A 22,465-nucleotide genomic window follows, 5' to 3' on the forward strand; every position below is an offset into this window, starting at 1 on the left:
TTTCATGTGGCAAGTTCAGCATAGGAAAAATTCCTTGTAGGCATGCTATAAAAGGAGTTATTGAAATTGGCAAGGATCTATATCCTTACGTTGATGATGTGTATACCACTACCGCTGGGAGATCACAATATGAGGAAACTGTTAATCCAATAGGTCGCAGCTGGAGAAACTGGTCGATCTTTTTGTCGATCGTAATATACTTTTGTGCTATGTGTAAAAGCAAAAGTTCATCAGTTGTATACAAGTATATTTATGTGTGATCAGATTCATGAAATCCAAAATTTAAAAATAAAGCAGACCTTATGTACTAATCAACCATTATAAACACAAAATTCATTAGAGGGGGATCATAAACTTCCAGTCGCAAAGTCTCACAACTAATGAAAAATAAAAGTGTAAAAAAACTGAAATATTCAACAAAGGTTTACAAACTCAGAAGAATACACTGGAGGATCATACATCTCCATTCGATCAATAAGCACATGATATTTTGTTGTTATCCAAAGATTAACTGCCATCTTCAATGAAGTACGTATCAATCTTTTTAAAAATCATATTTATGTGAACATATTTTATATTCTTTAAGTTGGACAAACATGATTTTGTTAAGAATTAAATATTTTCAAGAAATGGATGCAATGATGTATATATTTTGGGAGCATACATCTTTAGGCCACCTAAAGTTAGATCGTATTGGTTTCATGAATTGTCAGTTTAGCATGCACGTCAAAAGCGAGTACTTCAAGTTTAGATTGGCAGGACGAAGGCACAAGAGGAATAAACATTTGTTAGGCTATGCCAAAGGTGAATTGACATCTCATGGAAAGACGGGAAAAAGTTGGAAAGACAGGATAAAGTTGGGCTGTAGATTTCGACAAAATTTATGCTCTGGTCTTCGTTAACGGTAATCATTGGATCTCAGTTTGCATTAACTTCATCTTAAGAACTAGTGAAGTCTTCGATTGTAATCAATATCACAACGGGCACGTTGAATCATTCACACACATCATCCCTCGTCTTATGAAGGAAATTTACAGAAAGATTGATGGGAAAGCTCCGTTGTTGACTCAATACGAGATCATCGAGGTCTGTATGCCACCTAAATTAAATCGCTCAAATTGTGATTGTGGAGTTTACGCCCTGAAGTATATCGAGTGTTACATGCTTAATTTACCTTTCGCTTTGATAAACGATGAAAACATCAAGAAAGAAGCCATTTGTTGCCCATCATGACTCGGTCAAACAATTCTCGATCAAGTATAGTTGGACCCAGTTTAAGGTTTCTGTAAATGTAAAACAATTGTAAGAAAAATAATCAAGTAGGAAATTCATTGGTAAATCATAAAATGTATGGAAAAATAATTGAATGACGTACTCAAAATTCATACTCCACTCTTCAAAAGCATTCCATACATAATCAGCAACAAACGTCAATACCGCATCAAGATCATTTCTACCCGTGTTTTGGGGACTCGGTGTAAGATCAAATCTGGATACAGCTAACTTTTGAGATAAGTGTCCTATTGTTTTCTTTAGGTAGTCTTGTGAATCTAAATTAATGTCTATCTCAAGAGGCGGAGTAAACAGATTATCAAATACAAACGTTTCAACCTGTCAAAAAAAAAACGCAGAAGTTAAAGTTTACAACACATAAGTTAAAACGTATTATTTTACAATTACAACATACACGTACAAACAAAATACAACAAAAGGGAAAGACCACACAAAGATTACAATATAATTAGATCGAACCATGCATTGAGCTATTTCTTACGTACCGAAGTTTTGGGCTTCACTTGTGTTGGACTATGATTCACTTCTACAGGACTGGGATTCACTTCTGCTGGTCTGGATGGTTTCGAAGTCGTATCTTTTTATTCCGAATATCAAGGCCTTGATTTCTGATACATCTATCTCCAATGTTTGCAATCGCTCCCCAAAGGTCTCTATAAAGATCTTAAAAGAAAAGTCTAACACTTCCTTAAAGAAACGCTTCATTTCTTCTCTACAAGAACAATGTGAAGTTGATGCTCGCTGACATAGCAGCATATTTTTCCGTGTCTCTGCTCCATGATCAGCTTGCTTCTTCTTCCTCTTCTTCAAGCTAGACATCATAGTTTCTGGTGGAGGAAATGTATGGATAAACTACATCCTGCCAAAAAAAAAACAAATTCAACATACATTCAGTTTGTTTTTCAATTACAAAAAAAATCAACAAATTCAAATATAAGGGAGATAATTAAAGAATGAATAGTAGTCAACTAACATTTTTTCCAATTGATTTTTTTACAAGGATAAGTTCATCGTAGGATACTTTTGCAGCACCTTTCCAATTAGAACATCGAGGAACTGTAATCTCCTTGTCAATCTTCTCTCCCAACAGTTCTCCAATGAAAGGAATCGCTTCCATAACCATAACTTGAAGAAACCATTGAGGATATAACTTATGGGGTTCTTCAGTTTTCTGCTTGCTTCCATAATAGAGTTAACTAAATGGTCAAAAGCTACAAGATCCATGACCTTCTCAAGATCCATGACCAGCTTAATGTATGTTCTTCTCATTTTTTGCCATTACTGATGCGTATGATATTTCGCTTCAAAATCTTTTACCTTAAAAAGACCACACGACGGCTGAAAGTGCACAGCTAATCGGTAGTAGTATTTAAGGATCGATCCCACAGAGAGAGAGTTGTTGTTTAGAGAATCCTTCAAAAGAGATGTAAGGCTAGGACTCAATAAAAATGGGGTTTTGGTTGTCACGGTCGTAAGTAAGCAAATAAACAAAAATAAAGCAAATAAAATAAATAAGACAAGCGTATGACATCAAGGGGAATTGCAGGAATCAATGATCTATCTATCTAGGAAAGTTTAGGGTTAATTTGTTTATCTAAGACTCGGACTACGAAACACGAATGAACCATTAACTTATAGATCACAAGCTAACCGTTTAAGATCCCTATACTACGTTACTCAAACTATCGCAGGCAACGACGCATAGATCTAAGCATTTAAAACAGGTTCGATTCTAATCCATGAAGTTCCATAAGGAAGTGGTATGTGATTCCTATGACACGACACACATCTTAGCTAGGTCAAGCACATATGCAAGTTTTTGGCGACGCACACACACTTTAGATCATAGTTAGTTCATGAGGCTAACTTAAAGCATTAAACAAATACTTAGAATTAAAGTATAGAATAAAAAGAATTTAAATCTAACAAACCCTAAAAATTGTCACCTAAACTAAGATCATCCCCCCCCTAATTATCCCTTTAACCCAATTAGAAAACTACTCTAGCATTTTTAAAGGAATCATCAAAGCAAGGTTTAAACAATTCATAAACATAAAAGAATAAATAGGCAAAGGGGTTTTAGATATTACTTCAATGATTGTCAAACAAAGTGTAAGATCTTCTTCCTTTAGAAAACTAAAAACAAAGCAAATAGAATAGAAAATATTTGGTAGATCTTCAAAGCTTCAAAGAGAGGGACGAGAGAGGGCTCTAGTCGTTGGCTGCTCCTCTGGTCGTGTCTCTAGGCTGCTCCAATTTGTGCACGACTAAACCCTAGGTTTAGATGAGTATTTATAGGGTTTGGAAGGCTTAGGGTTTTGTAAGGGTAAAAACAACTTTAATTGTTTAGTGTATGATAAGGGGTGGCGTAGGAAGGTTCTGGACCATCGTGACTCCTTTGGGTCGGGCTGCCGTGATGGTTTCTAATCGGGCCGTCATTTAAGTCCACTTCGCTTCAAACTTATCTTCTCGTCGGTTTATAACACGTCTCGGTAAACCGGTCATAACTTCCTGAAGAATGATCAGGTTGACTTGATTCCACTTCTAGTAGAAAGAGGACTCTTTTATCTTTTGATAGACACCAAGCACGTCAAAATGTGAGTTCTGGAAGTTTTTCAAACGTAGCCCGTACTGTAAAGCTGTGAATCTGTCCTGAAACGTATTTTTCTTGTCCTTGGGTCTTTTTTGCTATAAAACCTGTAAAATCATCTTGAAACCTAAAATACTTGATGATAGATATTAAAGCCTTGAAATCATGTCCAACTCTTCCTAAATGCAGAGCCGGCCTTGAGGCCAAGCAAGTGAAGCATGTGCTTGCGGCCGTTTTTAGGATAAGTAATATTTCGGCCCTGAATTTGGTAAAATTTCTTTTAGCTCAGTTGGTAAAAAGTGTAAATATTGATGCTGAGGTAATGGGTTTGAGGCTCGATGTCACCTATTTTTGCTTCTTTTTTGCCTAATTTTTTTTGGGCTTGCGTCCCACTAATTGTCAGCGCTGGCTCTACCTAAATGCATACTAAAACTATAGCTAAAATGGGTAAAATAATGATGTTCTCAATTACCAACCCAACAATTACACAAACCAAATTATGTCTTTTTTTCCCACGCGGGAGCTGCTTCAAGGTGGGTCTTCATCAAACTTTGAATGGTAAAGATACCACCTCCCCTCACCAATTTACTCCAAAACTCATTATCGTCTGTCCAATTCTCTAAATCACCACTAAAATCATCTTTGTACTTTAGCCTAGTAACTGCATAAAATTCTTGCATAGTGACTTCTTACCAAACAAAAAACACATCTCATTCTTTTCTTTGTCACGAACTGCCTACACATACACATAATGTTTTTAGTAGCATTGAAGTTGATCTAATACCATAAATAGTTATACAATGAAACGTAATCAAAATAGAGAAAATTAAACAAATAAGTCACACTAGACGACCCATGTCAAAATAGAATTATATTAAATTGCATAACTGAAATGTATACACAAAAATTTTGATGGCAGCCGGCCTTGATCACCTAAAGCGGGTGAAGCCCTTGATTTAGATGGCTTTTCATATGAAGTTGTAGTAGAGTGGTTAAATTATGTGTAATTATTCTGTCAGTAGCATGGTTTAAAAGTACAATAAAACCTACATAAATTAACATTTTTAAGTTAAAAATCTTTATAAATTAATAAATTCTTCTGCTTTTAAATTGACCTACCAAAAATTGTAGAGATAATATATTGATTAAAAAAAATTATTGTTGGAGATTATAACTAATCCACCAGTAGGTTATTGGTGTGTCAGGCGTTCCTCAAACCCTAGTTCACACCCTTTAACAACTTTCCCACAGGAAAAGCTGTCACCAATTGATCTTTTGGTTGGACACAGTGAGGGGTTATGATCGATACCCTGCAGAGCCAGCCTGAGTCCATGGGGGCAAGCTAGCGATAGGTTAGTGGGGTCACGGGACGGGTTGTCACATAAGTACACTCACATTGATTGAATTATAAATTTTGGAGAAATTTTTATCTCGATTAATCACCTGCTCTTTTAAATATATTAAATAAGTATGTTGTTGTTCCTACAAATAGGATAACATATATTATAGTTTAACCATGGAGTTAAGCAATGGAAATGGAACTTGTGATTGCAAGACAAAATGCTTATATATATTATGTTACACATTGATCGTTTAAAGTTGATTTTTTTGTTAAAACTAAACATATGTGAATTTAAATTTAACTATACAAATTTAAAAAAATAAATATGAATAGATTAGAAAGGCAAGAAATATAAAAGAAATAATTTTATTTTTATATAAATAAAATAAAAATTGAAAACAATGTTAAATATATATAATACTTTCTAAATTAAAATATAGAATCAAACTCTTACAACAAATATGAGATATGAAAACATTTGATATTAGTGGGAGAGGAGGAGAGAATGATTACTATAAGATGATAATCCAAATTAGATAATTGAGATGAATCTTTAAAAAATAGAACAATGTAAAAAAAAATATATATATATATATATAATACTTTCTAAATTAAAATACAGAATCAAACTCTTACAACACATATGAGATATAACAACATTTGATATTGGTGGTAGAGGAGTAGAGAATGATTACTTATAAGATAATAATCCAAATTAGATAATGGAGATGAATCTTTTAAAATAAGAACAATGTAAAATATATATCATGTAGTCTCTAAAATTAAAATTTAGCATTGAAAATTTACAATGATATTTCATTTGTTTTTTACAACCCATACAACAAAAATAAGAAATCAAAAATAAAAAAGAACGAAAAATGATTTGAGGTATTGTAGAAGAGAATGAGAGAATATGAAAATGAGATAGTAAAAGAATGTCAATATGAGAGAATGAGAGATTGAGAGAATGTTTATTTATATGATACGATATGATGGAAGTTACATTTAGTATTATGGAGTTACAATAGTAATTTATTGTGTTTGAATAAAATTGAGTGGTGGAATATTATTAATGCATAATTTATTTTATTTTCAGTTATAATTTTATTTTAATGTGTGAGTTAAATGTATTGTGTTTATTGGGCTTAAATATTGTTTAAAGCAATTAGATAGCAAATAAAAAATAAAAAAATTAGAAAACATTAAATGAAAATCAACCAATAAGGAGAAACCAAAACCTTACTTTTATATATATGATATGAATTGTTATGGTTCTTAAAGATCTTGGAGTATATACACATACAATACAGTGAAGCAACACAATAAGTTGGAAACATCAAAAATATATCAATAGATAATAAATAATTGGCAACTTATTTTTGTTCAAAACATTTCAATTGGACAGATTATTTGTAGATTTCCTTGTGAAACAAAGACGTAACTAGCAAGGTGAAAGGCTTCAATTGATCTCAACAGTCATATCAGGCACAATGAATTTTTGGCTCTCAACTTTCATCCCTCTAGGATGCATCCGGAAAATAGAATCGCTTTGTTCTAGATTTCCGTGGGCATGCTGGATATATACAATAAGGCTCTCAAAGGTGGCATGGTCTCAAGTCTGTTTAGCTAAAGAGGAAGGGGGACTGTGCTACTTGGAACAGAACGTTATGTCTATGGATGATTTGACTTCTTTTCTCTAAGAGTGGTTCCCTAGGTAGCTTGGCATAAACGACACAATTGGAGTAAAACTAATAATTTCTGGAATCAACCCGAGAAAACATCTGATTCCTGGTATTGGAGATGCCTTTTGAGGCTCAGAGTTCTTGTTGAAGAGTTTGTTCATTGTAAAATTGGAAATGAAAAGCAAGCAAGTTTTTGGTCTGATAATTGGACCCCCTTATGGTCCTCTTATTAAATATCTTGGTACTGATGGTCCTAGAAACTTGAGAGTGCCTTTGAATGCCAAATTTCATTAGGCCTTCACTGAGAATGGTTTGACGCTAGCTCCCCCAAGATCTAATAAATTTCTAAACCTTCAGTCACATTTAACAACCATCAGCTTGCCCATTGATACCCTTGATGATGAATCTTTGAATGAGTAGTGCATGATATAATTTGTGAATGATTCTCATTACCAAGAACATGGTCCGCTCTTAGACCGAAAGTAAACCCAGCTCCATGGTATGGTTTAGTTTGGTTCAAAGGTCCCATACCCAAACATGTTTGCAACATTTGGATTGCAAACCTCGATCGTCTTCCAACCAAAACAAGATTGGCTCGCTGTTTAACATCCGCAAACCGAAGTGTCAGTTTTGGGAGTGGTTGTCGATCGACACCAAGGAGGGCGTCGGTCAACACCACCATTTTCCGTTACAACATGATTGATTTAATTATCATTTTGGTGCGGTTTGGTTTAAGAGAAACCTTAAAACCGGGTTATTTAAGAAGAAAACCGACCTAGGTCGTGGAGTTTTAGAGATTTGCCATTCTCGAGAGTTTAAGAAAAGGAGAAAAAGTTTTAGAGAGTGTTCTTGAGAGTTTTTGATGATTCTTGGCTTGTATGGTGAGATTTTGTCATGTGGAGTGGAGATCTAGTGCTAGCAACGATGGAGAAGCTTCCTAAGGTGTTGGATTCGTCATTTTTGGGTCAAATCTTCCTGCAAAAGAAGTGAGTGCATGACCATGGTTGATCTAAGCCTAAGATCTCCTTTATTTTGCTTGTTCTATGTTTTTTATGGTGTTTTCTTGCTTGTTTTGGTTGTTGTATGGTTCCTATAGATTCCTAAGGCTTTTAGTCGAGTTTTGGACGGATTGGAGATGGATAAAACAGATATTCAACTTTCGGCTTCAAGAAGAACGTGTTTGCATAGTCAATGTCGATCGACACCAGGTGGGTGTCGGTCAACACCAAGGTGTTGACGGTGCGGAGAGTTGGTGAGTGTTGGATCGAGGTTTCCAGGTCGAGGAAGAGTGTCGATTGACATCAAGGAGGTGTGTCAATCGACACTGGGAGGCTGTGTCAGTAAAAACCAGCAGTCAATGTCAGTCAACACTCATTTGTCAGCAGGCGGCTGACACTTGTTTTCCTGGTTTGTTTGTGTTTGTTTGTTGCATGTTTGGGCTATAGCCCAGTAGATGGGAGGATTGCCTCACTGAGTGTTTGTGACAATACTCATGCATCTCAATTTTTGTTTGTGATGCAGGTAAAGGCAAAGCGTGATCGTGGTTGGTTGCCCAAACCGGAGGGAAAGAGTTTACAAAAGCTACTTCTGAAACTAAAGAACGCGAAGAACGAGCCAGAAAATCTACCTTCACATTTGTTGTACGTGGAATCCGTCGAAGGGTGAATTTGGGAATGGAAGATCTGAGTAAACTGAAGCCATCCAGAAAGTTGGAAAAAGCGGGCCACTCATCCGGGGATTGCACCATCGCCACTAGCTCTACACAGTCTGTCTCGAAAATGGAACAGTCCACGCCCGCCAACAGGAGAGACTCCATTGCCCAGATCAAATCATGTAACTCAGAATGTAGGGGGGAAGGGGTTCGTCTATGACATCTTGCTCCCAAAAGTAGCGCTTTGTCCTCCCTATTACAAAAACACCAACCCAAACCCGTAAAAGAATCAGAACCCTTCCAGGATCTATCCCAAAGTGGACAAAGTAACTATGGATCCCAGTGTATATGATGACGCCTCCTCCCACAAAGTTTTATCATTCGCCGCCTGATTTGTAATATCAATTGTCGCTGCCTCCATACCTTGAAATTTTTTTTTTATTCATATCCTTCCAGATTAACCATACAATCCATGGTAGTCGGGACCAAGTGTCCGAACCACTTGACTGAGAACTCGCCCGCCAGAATAAAAAGTCTAAATTCGTGTAAACTGAACCGAAGGAAAAACCATCAGGTAATAAGGAGACCGGAGAAAAATCTCAGATCCTACGAGATCGAGGGCACTCGAATAGAGCATAATTTATCGTCTCCACCGCTGACTCACACCGCATGCATAGAGTATCGCATCGAGCATCCCGATGAGCAAGCCATTTTAACACCGGGAGAGAACCGGATGTTATCTGCCAGAAAAAATGTTTGACCTTTGAGAGAACCGGATGCTATCTAATTTCAGTTACTCTCTCCTTACTGGTCTATTTGGTATTTACTTTCTTAAACATATAATAATAATTTTTAATTGAACCTAAATTACAACATATATAATCATATATATTAATTCATACTTTAAATATATACTTTAGTACTAAATTGTAACTGAAATTACATAAACAATGAATTGATTATTTGTTTCCTCCATTCACTTTCAGTTAAATACCCTAGCAATTATAATTATAACTCCTCTAATTTAATTTTTGAAAAATGTAATGTAAATAAACATTCTTACATCCGCCTCCATCATATCTCAAATCCTAATATATATATATATATATACATTGGTTGAAAACTCAATGAAGATAATATTGTAATAGTTTAATAATATATTTTACACTGTTCTCCATTTTATTTCTTCTTGCTTTTATGTACTTCTTTTGTTACTTTACATGTTAGATTATTTGTTACATATTCATATATATATATATATATATATATATATTTGATTCTTAAAAATATGTAATATTCTAACTTCTAAGGAAAGACAAATTTGTAATATAATTATGAAATATCAAATCGATTTTTCTTAACTCTCTCTTACCTCTAACAAAATTGTAATACATTTTTGAAGAATACTCATCATTATATTTAGTTTCTGATTAAACATATAATTATATAAAGATCATTAAGCTATATTTATTTAATTCAAATATGTACTTCAAAAAGATTTCTCTATATAAAAAACAATATAATATTCTATTTTCTGTCTAGCTTTTACTACAAAGATAAAACATTATAACTATATCTAGCAATATAAATTAAAATGAGAACAATATAAAAAAGAGACTTAAAAGTAAAATTAATCTTTAAAAATTGTATTTTGAAACTTTTGCTTGCACTTCATATGATTTTATAGAGAATAATTTTGTTTCTCTCATTTAATACTTTAGGTTATGTGTTAGCTTATATGCAAAACTTAAATTAATATTTAAATATCATAGTTAATTTTCATTTTAACATTTATTTATAACCTTAAATCATCAGAGAAACTAATAAAATTATTATCAAAGTTCAATAATAATAAAAACATAGAAAGTCAAGAAAAATGTATATGTGATTATATTTAAATTAGTTATATATTATGAATTTGTATGATTTTTTTTTAAAAAAAGTGTAAATTTCCTAAGGAAATTTAGATTTAGATTTAGATTTAGATTTTTTTTTTTCTTTTTATGATTATTAAATTTAATTTAATTAATTAACATAATTTATTATATATAACAATCCACGCATACACAGTATATAACCTAGTATAAAATGATTTTGCGTTTTTTTCTTCACGATCAAACCTAAAACATGGGATATCACAATAAATCTAAACAGACTTTTGGATCTTTCAATTCACCGCTAAAAGTTGTAATATTGCTTGCCAAATAAAGTAAAGTTTTCGTAATAAGAATGTCATTTTTCTCAACTCAAGACCTCTTTTCTAGGTATTCTTCATCGTTTTTCGAACTTCATGTTTAATTTTTAAAAAATAAATTTTGGTCCTCTTTCTCTTTGTTTTCCTTACAAAGGCATCATTTGGAGCACGATTACAATTTACGCACATAGCGGGTTTAATAATCAAGTAGAACAGATCATAAAACAAAAGCATTAGTAATAGAAAAACTCACACGGAAAAAGAACCCTAATTATTGATCAAGAAACGAAGAAAGCCTCTCTCTTGAGGCGACAAAAAAAGGCGATTAGAACTCTTAACCCTAATCTCCGCCGGAGGTCGGCTTCACGCCGTCCGACGAGAAACCTGCCATGTAGTCGCCCAGCTTCAAGGCCTTTGCCCCACAGCCTCCCGAATCTTCTCCGATCTGAACCCAATCTGGGGACGTTACGGGAACATCACGGTGCGAATAATTTCAGAAACCGTGGCTCTCATCTTCATTCCATCTATTGTAACAAGGGAATAGGTGAGCGATGTCGGTTTTTGGCAAGCAGGTAATTGCTCATGCTCTGTTTATCCCTGGTCACCGGAAGGGCTTCTAGAACTCGAGGAACTGCAATATGCCCCAACGTGGGCAATCCTCAAAAATGTTCCTCCGCAACTATATTATCTCGATGGCATCAGTGTCATCACCAGTGGAATTGGAGACCCTCTTCACACTGAGAAGTCTCGTCTAGATCCTTTCAATATTTGATAGACTCCTAGTAAGGAATCTGCTTCCCAAAAACACACTCGCAGGGTTTTGAAGTTGAACGGACGGAAAGATGATGAACAATGGTTCGAAGATGAAACAAAAGATCGACGAAGAAGGTGAAAGGGTTGAAATGATGCAGCGGATGAAAAGGGGATTGAAATGAACTTCCAAGAGAGATGGAAATCTCCTAGACTTCAGGCTCGAATTCAACTTAGATATTACACACTAAGAAGAAGACAAGTTGAGAAGATATTACACACTTCTCAGATCAAACAAGTAGAAAAGAAGTTTTGATTAAAATGTTTGATGATTTACAAATGAGAGATACATGGTGCTTAAATAGAAAAGAGGGAGGACGAGGAAGAGAAGGGAACTAAAACCCTAGACAGTCTTGCAAGAGCCTTAACAAGGTTGAGTCCATGCAAGATGTCTAGGAAAAGACAAAACATTAAATGCAAAGTTTGAATGAGAAAGAGATAGAAAATGGGCCAAGGCTTTTATAATGGACCTTGGACCACGACTTGGGCTGGCAAAGAAGACTTGAAAATGTTACTTAGGCCTCATTAAACACCTTGTCAAGAAAACTCAATGGGACAAAACTTGACCAAGGGAAAAAGAGCACCAAAGCAACATTTTACCCTTTACCGAGCACCTTGAGCTGTGAGCAATGTCATAGTGGTTTGAGCCACGTCTTGGTTCTTGTTCAGCTCCTTGAGTAGTCCTTGGATGGCTTGGTTGAACCTCTTGGCTTTGGACTTTGTTAGCGGACCCACCGGAATGATCAATGCCTCCTCCGGTACAAGCTGCTCCTTTGATGCTTCCGCTGGTACAAGCTGCTCCTCCGGTGCTTCCTCTGGTCCAAGCTGCTCCTCCGGTGCTTCCTCTGGTTCAAGCTGCTCCTCAGGTTCGTGCTGTTTGGTTGAGCTGGTCATGGTTTCATCAATATTGGTGCCACTAAAGTGAAAGTAGACATCAAGCTTGATTCTACCCTTCCAACCGCAGTCATAGTGAGAGATGTCCAGGGCAACTCAGTTAAAGTAGCCATTGAATACCCTCGCCCTCCTCCAAAATGTGTCAATTGTGGCAGATATGGTCACCTCTTAAGCAGATGTCCCAAACCCCTTATGAAGACTCCTCCTTTCAAGAAGGATGTGCCTACTGGTACTAAAGAGGTTACCCATACCTCTGTTGTTCTCCCCTCTGATAGTGAAGGAGTGGTTCCAAGTGCCCCCATCCCAACGGCTGCTCCCCCCACCTCCCCACGAAGTGCAAGACGTAGGAGATCCCGCTCTTCCAAACGATCAAAAAGCACTCCTCCAAAAATCTACGTTCCAATTCGGTCCTTGGAGAAAGGCGGTTTGTCTGAGCAACCGCGAACCTCAGGGGTGGAGGCAAGGAAAGAGGATGGGACTCCTCCCAAAGCCCCGTTAAGCCACTTGTTGGTATCTCGTGAGACCAGTCTCATCCTGTCCACAACCTCCTCGACGATCAACCATCTCAAGCCCCCTGATCCAACCACCAAAAAACAAGGTATCCTACAGAGTATTGATCCTAACTTCCCTTTACCACCGGACTGGGAGGTGCTGTCTTCGAAGATTAAAAAGAAGCAGTTAAAGAAGTGGCATGCCCAGGTCAGTTCTAAGGGTCCTGGTTCTCCGGTTCCCTCCAGAAGCGAGGCTTCAGGAGGAGCTCATCATCAGTGAAAGCTTTGCTTTCCACCGTCCCCTTTTTGTGTGTTTAATGAGGGTTTTTTGTTGGAATGTAAGAGGATTTAATAGTCCTGGTCGTCAAAGAACGGTCAAAGATTGGATTTTATCTAATCACCTTTTGGTAGGCTGTCTCCTCGAGACTAGAGTCGCGGAGGCTAATGCCTTATCGGTATTTAATTCAGCCCTCCCAGGATGGAGGATGGAAAATAATTACGGCAACTCAGAGCTGGGAAGAATCTAGCTCGTCTGGCACCCCTCTGTTTCAGTCACCACCTTCATGAAGACGGACTAGTTGATTCTTTGTAGTATAAAGCTCCCCACCTTATCTACCTCTTTTGCGCTCGCTTTCATTTATGACAGAAATACGAAATCAGAAAGACGCGAGTTATGGGAGGATCTTTCTTGGTTATCTTCGTCCTCGCCTCTAAATACCACTCCCTGGGTTTTGCTCGGTGAATTCAATCAGATTTTATGCACTAACGAGCATTACTCTGTCCTACCGTCGACCTTACCACTCAGGGGAATGGAGGATATACAGGAGTGTTTCAGAGACAATGGACTGGAGGACATTCCTAGTCGAGGTGTCTTCTTCACGTGGTCCAACCACCAGGAAGGTAACCCTATCGTCAGGAAACTCGACACAGCTCTAGCAAATGGAGAGTGGTTCTCTAGGTTTCCGGATACAAATGCAATTTTTGATCCCCCGGGAGACTCAGACCACTCCCCTTGCATAGTCAACATTGAGACTCAGCCGGAGAGATCAAAGAAGTGCTTCAGATACTTCTCCTTTATATCTACTCACCCTCAATACATCTCGGTTCTATCATCTGCTTGGAGAACAATAAATAGCTATCGGTTCAGACATGTTCTCCCTAGGGGAACGACTCAAGGCTGCGAAGCTGTGTTGCAAAAGATTAAATGGACTGGGATTTGGTAATATCCAACAACGAACCAAGGATGCTCTGCAACATCTTGAGGGTATTCAAGGCCAGTTGTTACCCTCTCCCAACACTACGCTGTTCAGGGCTGAGCATATGGCGAGGAAGAAGTGGGACTTTTTTGCCAGTGCCCTACAGTCTTTTTATCGCAGAAATCGAGAATCAGGTGGCTCAAAGAGGGAGATGCAAACACTGCATTCTTTCACAGGATGGTCCTTGCTCGTCAAGCCAAAAACTTCATTTCTTACCTCAGGGATCAAAATGGGGAACGAGTAGAGAGCCCCTCTCAGATAAAGGAGATGATCATTGCTTATTATTCGCATCTCTTGGGTTCAGAGAGTGCAGCGACCTGCCCTTATTCAGTGGAGCAAATCCAAAGTTTACATCCCTTCAGATGTAACTCTGACCTAGCAGCGAAGCTCACAACTATTCCTTCTGAAGAAGAGATCACTCGCACCTTGTTCTCTATGCCAAAGAACAAAGCCCCAGGACCAGATGGGTTCTCAGCATAATTCTTTTGGGAGACATGGTCGGTAGTGAAACAGAACACCATCAAAGCAGTCCAAGAATTCTTCAGAACCGGACACCTCTTAAAGACGTTCAGTGCCACTGCCTTAACACTGATTCCTAAGGATCCTGGAGCTGATCGCATTTCATGTTTCAGACATGTCGCATGCTGCAACACGGTGTATAAGCTCATCACCCGTTTAATCTCAGCAAGACTTCAGTTGGTCATACCCGCTGCAGTACACAACAATCAAGTGGGGTTCATAAAAGGGACATTGCTATGTGAAAATGTTCTGCTGGCGTCAGAGCTAGTTGACAACTTTCACATTCAAGGTGAGACAACCAGAGGATGTCTACAGATAGACTTATCCAAGGCCTACGACAACGTTAACTGGACTTTCTTGCTAAATATCCTAAAGGCGCTGAACTTGCTTGCGGTATTCAGCAATTGGGTCAGGGTATGCATTACTACCCCTTCGTACAGCATTGCCTACAATGGGGAACTGATAGGACACTTTCAAGGAAAGAGAGGGATTCGACAGGGTGACCCCATGTCTTCTCACCTGTTTGTCCTAGTAATGGACATTCTCGCTAAATCCCTTGACAAAGGGGTTGTTGATGGTGCTTTCGTCCCTCACCCTAAATGCATTGCTCTGCTGGTAACTTATCTCAGTTTTGCTGATGATGTCTTAGTGTTTTTTCACGGATCAGACCAGTCCATTGGAGGAATTTTGGATATCCTGGAGGACTTTAGGAATGGATCGGGGCTTGGCATAAACAGACAGAAAACTGCTCTTATGGTAGACGGAGGGGATGTTCAAAGATCCAGACAGCTCTCAGCAACATTCGGTCTTACACAAGGTGCCCTTCCGGTTCGTTATATGGGGGTCCCATTGATGTGTCGAAAGATGAAGAAGCAGGATTATCAGCCTTTGCTGGACAGAATTCATCATCGATTCACTTCCTGGACAGCAAGATCTCTTTCATTTGCAGGCCGCCTCCAGCTTATTCAGTCGGTCATCTACTCAACAATAAATTTTTGGGCATCGGTCTTTATCTTACCTAATCAATGCCTCCTCAAGTTAGAACAATACTGTAATGCTTTCCTCTGGAAAGGAGCCCCTAACTCGGCAAGGGGGCTAAGATTTCCTGGGAAATGGTTTTCACACCTAAGGAGAGCGGGGGATTAGGACTAAGGCGTCTTACTTCTTGGAACAAAGTTCTGGCTTTAAAGTTGATCTGGCTCCTTTTTACAGCAGCAGGTTCCTTATGGGTGTCGTGGGTGCAGAGGCATCTGATTAGAAATAGGAGTTTTTGGGATCTCAACCCGTCATCTGCTGGTAGCTGGATTTGGAGAGGCCTTTGCAAACTTAGGCCTCTCGCTAGACCTTTTCTAGTTTGTGAGATAGGTTCTGGTGCCATTGCAAGCTTCTGGCAGGACAATTGGACGGGTCTTGGTCCCCTCAAGACATCACTGGCCCCTTAGGTCCCCAAATGGTCGGTTTACCTCTAACTGTTGTGGTTCGAGATGCTCTTCGAGGGTCTGAATGGTGGTTCTCTTCATCTAGAAGCCGAAATCCTGTCATGAACCTAATAAAAACTGCCTTCCCACCGCCGGGTAACATGGCTAGCAGCTCGACGGAGAATTCCTATCTATGGAAAGTGGATAATCAAACTCCCTCAGACACTTTCTCCACCACTCAAACTTGGTTAGCGCTTCATTCTTTTCCTAACATTGTCCCCTGGTACAAGTCTGTATGGTTTAAAGGAAACATCCCCAAGCATGCGGTCATCACTTGGGTAGCAGCTTGGAACAGGCTGCATACAAGGGTCAGGTTAAGAAGTTGGGATTTGTCGGTCCCCTCCTTATGTATCCTCTACAACAATCAAAATGAGACAAGGGATCATCTGTTTTTTGAGTGTAGATTAAGTAGTGAAGTATGGAATCACTACACGTCAAGAGCATCACTAAGTCCTCCTTCATCCTTTCTGGACTGCCTCTTGTGGCTGCAGAATGCCTCGAGAAATAAGCATGTCTCGCTTATCCTCCACCTGCTTCATCAAATTTCGATCTATCTAATATGGCGAGAAAGAAACAACCAGATTCATTTTCTCTCACATCGACCGGCGCATGTGATCATCAGCGAGATAAAGACCATCATCATAGCCCGACTCCTTCCACTTTCAAAGGATCAACCCCGACACAATCATAGAACAACTCCACTAACAACTTGGTTCTCCTTATTCCAATAGCAGAGTTCGTTTTTATCTTTGAGCATGTAATTTTATATCTTCTGTTTTTGGCTTGCGTGTTGTTTGGGCTTTATTGGCCTTGTTTCTGCTACCTTTGTTAGGCCTGGTATCTCTATTATAAATGTGGAATTAAAAAAAAAAAAAAAAAAAAAAAAAAAAAAAAAAAAAAAAAAAACTCACACGTAGAAAATTTAGTGCACAAGAAATCAAACACCTTTATCACGAACAACAACAATAAACTAACCAGATAGGGACTCAAACTCACTTCGAAGTATATATACGTAACCTTGCATTGAATGAAATGCACAATTTGTCTAGTAATAATTAAATTTTATGGAAGTAAACGAGGCGCGATTTACGGCGATATCTGACTATAAATTCCACGTACAACGAACAAATGTTTTAAAACAAATTGAAAAAAGTTAATAATTTCATGACATTAATTACGACGATAATTTGTCAATGCATCCAGCCACCCCATAATCATTTTTTTCGGCGAAATAATTGATTATCTATCAACATAACAGAATCACAACGTTTTAATTTTTGTTTATATAAAATAAATTAAGGAAAGATTTACATGCAGGAAAAAAAAGAATCATTGACTAAACACCTAAAGTTAACAATAATTAATTAACAAAAACAAGTTTATAATAATTCACAGTGCAAATCAGAATTTTAATTTTGATCGATCATGATCCAACATCCACCAAGTTTACTGATTATGTATATAATTAAATACAGTTTGTATGATTGCTATAAATATAAAATAAAAGGAAACTAGATAGAAATTTTGATTAATTAGATTATAGAAGAACAAAAAATGTCGTCGTCTCTAATAATTAAGTTGAATTTAGGCTTAGCTGAATGTATCTGGCGTTGTCCAAATGTGGGTGTCCAACAGGCAACGTTCACATGGTCCTTAATTTCTCAATACCCCCAGTATGATATTCATAAATTATCCTCTTCTTCTCTAATCTTTATTAAAATTAATATATTTACGCTTGTTTTTTAACTAATACTCGTGGGTTCGTTTAATTATTTCCACAAAATTTATATGAAAAAAAAAAAACAGAAGCAGACTATGGTGTGATGGTTGGTTTTTAATGTTTCAAAGCATCAAAATATGATTTGGAGTATTTTATCTTCTATTTTCTACTCTTCATATTTTCTACAGATATATGATTTTGACTTATAACATACCACTTGTCTTTTGGGCCAAAAGTCGCTGTTGAATGATTTCGTTGCTTCCTTACGGTTAGAAAAAAAAAAGTACAAGACAGCCGGAAAAACACATAAAAATTAAAAGCCTCGGGGATAAGTTGTATGATAAATTAGTATAGAGTCTTCTAGTATGAAATTTGTAAAAAAGTCTTTGTGGATGAATAATGAAGTAACCAAAATCACTTAAAATCCGAACAACATAAAGATTCCGATCGTACCAATACGAAGATGGATCCCGTGACAAGCGAATATAAACTTGATATACTTTTGTTTGTTTTGTTTGTCAACATTCACTTTTTATTCGGTACATGCTTTTCTATCAGAGATTTTTTTGTTCTTACGTTGAAAATATGTCTGTCGTTCAAAAATAGATGAGTTGTAGCGAAGAAGTACTATCATTTATAACTTTTCAAATCGATCCAATCTTTCATGCCACTTAACTTTCAAATCTTGTTTTATATTAAAACAACTATTAAAGAATATTTGTCGTTTGCACTTACATCTAAGATAGTATAGTATATCATATATATGTTCCTAGCATAAATTTCCGGAATAGCATGTGATGATGGAATATATATTTTGAAGATATAGTTGTTGACAAACAAAAACATTAATTCTATAGTTATAAATTAATTTAGAGTTAGGAAAGTGTAAGGAAAAAAAGGACATCATTTATTCATGATATACCAAAACCTATTAACGATAGACAGTTTTCAACAATATTTTGTTATCCTATCTATTTTCATTTTTAACAAAAAAAAAAAATATGATTCAAAGTTTCATAAACTCATATAGTTCGATTTCGGTGTGTTATCCTATCCATATACAACTAAAACGATGGACAGATTTCAATGAAATATATTTGAAAAAAAAATAGTTTTTATATTTTTATTATGTTTGTCTCATGTATTATATCATTTGTATGAGTCTCAACATGGATGAAGTGGTCGCTTCTTCGTCCGCGGAAATCAAAATAACGCATGGCATGTTGATACAAATCAAGAAACTTACATGGACAATTGCATTTTGTATACCTTTATTTGACTTAGAGCTATATTAAACCATATATTCAATATTTGAGAAACATAATTATTAAGAGTACTGAAATTACAGTTGACTCCCTTATGACCAAACAAAAAAACAGAAGCCAAAATAACAGATGTAACTCGGAGGAAGTCTGCAAATTAACGTCAACTAGAAGACATAACAATATGTCTACTCCTTAATTATAGTTTAAATTTTAATTAAAAAAAATATAAAAAATAATTTAATAAACCTATGGACTAAATAATAACCACATAGACTTTCTGCATTGAAATAAAATAAATTTACATATAAACGAGTCAAATTAATGAAGGAAAGGCTGATGTTAAAATTATTTGATTTAGGGTTTGATTAAGTAGACTTCTCTATAGACTATTGGAGGTTGACTTTGTTATGCCATCAACTATTAATTCCTGGGCGTTCGGTCAGAACCAAGAGAACCGAACCGATTAAACCAAGATGTTCAGTTTTCGGCAGCAACTGTGAAAGGATCAACAAACCGATCGGCAAAAATTAATTTGGTCATTCGGTTCGGTTCGGCGGAGCATAACCGAGTTATATATACCTAATTTTCACTAACCCTAATCCTAGTCACTTTCATTTCTTCCTCTTCCACCTTCCGCCTCTCTATCTCTGGCGATAAGCGATTCTAAAACCGAAAAATTCTCTGTCTCTCATCATAATCACCTTTCTTCTTCATCTTCGTCATCTACAACTCTTCTCTCTGTCAAACATGGTGTAGATATCGACCTTTTAGATATCAATCTTCCGCTTCTCTCCGATTCAGATTCTGGATCTAAGATTGAGACTGTGACCGATGCCTTCTTACGGGGCATCCATGCCTTCTTCCAGGCGCCACACATACCTGGAACAACGACTCATTTAACACGGTCTTCCCAGATCTTCAAGTTTGTATTTTTTTAATTGATTTGTTTATTTCTTATATAGGCAATCTGATGGATGCTTGATGGTCTGTTTGACAGAGCCCCGACTCGTTCAACACGGTCTTCCCAGATCTTCAAGTTACGCTCCACTGACAACAGAGTGCGTTAACAAATCCGAAAGTTTGTTTTTTTTCCATTGTTACGATTTAGATTGGAATGAGTGACTTATATATATATATATATATATATATATATTTTTGCTTTCTTTACAATATGAGAGGGGAACGATGGAATCGAAAATTAATATTCTTTTTTCTTAATCTCCATGTAAGTAATTGATCTCAAATTCCTGTTTTTTTCTTCTTTTTCTTAACTTGTTTGAAGTTAAATCCTTTATTCAGATGTGGATGTTATTGAATGATGATGTAGCTTGTGTGGTAAAGTTATCGCAGAACCGTGGACAACACACTTATTATGCCCTGTGTAAGTATAAGTCCCGATACTTGAATTTGTTTCTCTTTCCTTACTTACTCGTTTGATTTTTTGACGTCTCGTTACATATGTTTGTTTCAGGCCATGTGGATCATCCTAAAACAACTTGGTGATGTTACTTGTCCTCCTAAAGGTGAAACCTTTTTTTTGTCTCTAATCTCCATCTACAACTAATGAAACATGTTCACTATTCCAATGAAAGTTTCATACTTTGATATAGTAGCTATGGTGATTTTTGCAGAGCTAGTAGCTATGACTCGGTTACTTGCTTTCATATATATTGTTTCAAGTGTAATGATGATACTTTGTGTTTTGATTTTTTAGGTTACATCGGCGAGCTTGAGTATGTTGATGACCACATGTCTGGTGAGATTGTTGTTGAGCTTAATGGAAGGCTGACATTGGTACGGTAAGATTGTTGTTTATGGCCGACTAGCTTAATTTTAGCAAGCACTCTGCATTTCAAGTTAAGTATAGGACAGATTTATAAATTATTTGTGGTTAGGGATTTAAGACGGTTTCCCAACTTGGTTTTCATCATGTTTTTAAGTTTGTCTCTACTCTTGTTACTCATCCATATATATATATATATATATTTTGTTATGCTTCTAGTCTAAGCTTCGAGGGAGATGAATCTTGGAAGGTAGCTACAATCACACCTGCAACTGAGCCTCATATGCTATCAAAAGCATATCCAAGTAAATGTGGCGACATGGTCTCAATAACTTGTGAGTAGTATAGTAGTCTACCGGAAACATTGTAATTTATTAATATTATGTTCGGGTTTGTCCTCGTCCATGGGAAAGCTCTATTTCCGTTCTTCAACGACGAAACAAACAGTGAGACTCTTTCTCCGTTTAAATCTGTTGAGTCGTGGAGATGGTGGGAAAACTGCGGTGGAGATAGGTTGGTTTGAAGAGAAAGAATAACGGGTAAGTGGTTTGAGTGTTATGGGGATTGTTGAGAGTCCTGCTGCCATGGGAAGGAGCTACTAGAAGTGTTACTTTTCTAAAAAATCATGTCATTTGTTTTTTTTTTTTTTAACAATATAAACAAGTTATTGTTTAGAAAATATCTTGATTTAATGATTAGTTAGTTAGAGTATGTTGAGTTAATACAAAAACATTGTTAATCTTTTATGAAATCAAATACAAAAAAAAAACAACCATATAGAAATTAAAGCATACCATATGAAACAAAATACTAAAAGTGGAGAAGAAAGGTACGTTTACACATTGGGTTGTGGTACCGGGGTTTTGAGTTTGAGGTAGCGAGAGGTGACGGGCCATTTCTAGGATCCCAAGTAATCGACATCGAATCACTCCCACTTCTCTTTATTGCCTCGACGTGTTCTCTTCTTCCACCGAATAAGCCTGAGGAGTATCACCATCTTCCACACATGTCTAGTTGTTAGTGGTCTATTTTGTTTCTTCAGCTTACATACTCAAGGTAAATGAGTTAATCCTGTTAGAACAATATTCTAATCCTGGTAAAAGTTTCTTTCTTTTTCATTTTTCCAAATACAAACAAAACCAAACAAACCAACCAATAATCGATTCTTGTAGAGTTGAAAAATAGATAAGAACGCAGAAAGAAAAGAAAAAAAAAAGACGATTAAAGACTTTTTCAATTATACAGACTTCACACAGAACTCCAACACGTTGACTTCCAAAATAAGTCTAAGTTAATGACCTAACTGCCTAAGAAAACCAAAAACTTGATTTCTCCACATGTATAATATATAATCATGTCAAAAACATATAGAAGCAAGTACATAACATATATCAAAGAATACAACAAGAAAATCTTAAAAATTATTCACCAATTTGCAATAAATTGGTTTTCAAATTATGACGACTTCATGTTGATGTCAACATTGTAAACATAAAC

General features: G+C 36.6%; 1 protein-coding gene across 1 annotated transcript; it reads right to left on the minus strand.

Moving 5' to 3' along the window:
* Positions 1-1,201: 1,201 nt before the first annotated feature.
* Positions 1,202-2,416, minus strand: LOC147947890 (uncharacterized). The gene is made up of 5 exons (XM_087507485.1): positions 2,291-2,416; positions 1,976-2,145; positions 1,779-1,848; positions 1,376-1,611; positions 1,202-1,283 (listed from the first exon to the last, which is right to left on the minus strand). Exons 1-5 carry the CDS (start codon positions 2,414-2,416, stop codon positions 1,202-1,204), a joined length of 684 nt encoding a protein of 227 aa, XP_087363611.1.
* Positions 2,417-22,465: the final 20,049 nt, after the last annotated feature.

This window comes from Camelina sativa, chromosome 3 (assembly GCF_030686135.1).
Source record: "Camelina sativa cultivar CO46 ecotype springtype chromosome 3, ASM3068613v1".
Taxonomy (NCBI): Eukaryota; Viridiplantae; Streptophyta; class Magnoliopsida; order Brassicales; family Brassicaceae; genus Camelina; species Camelina sativa.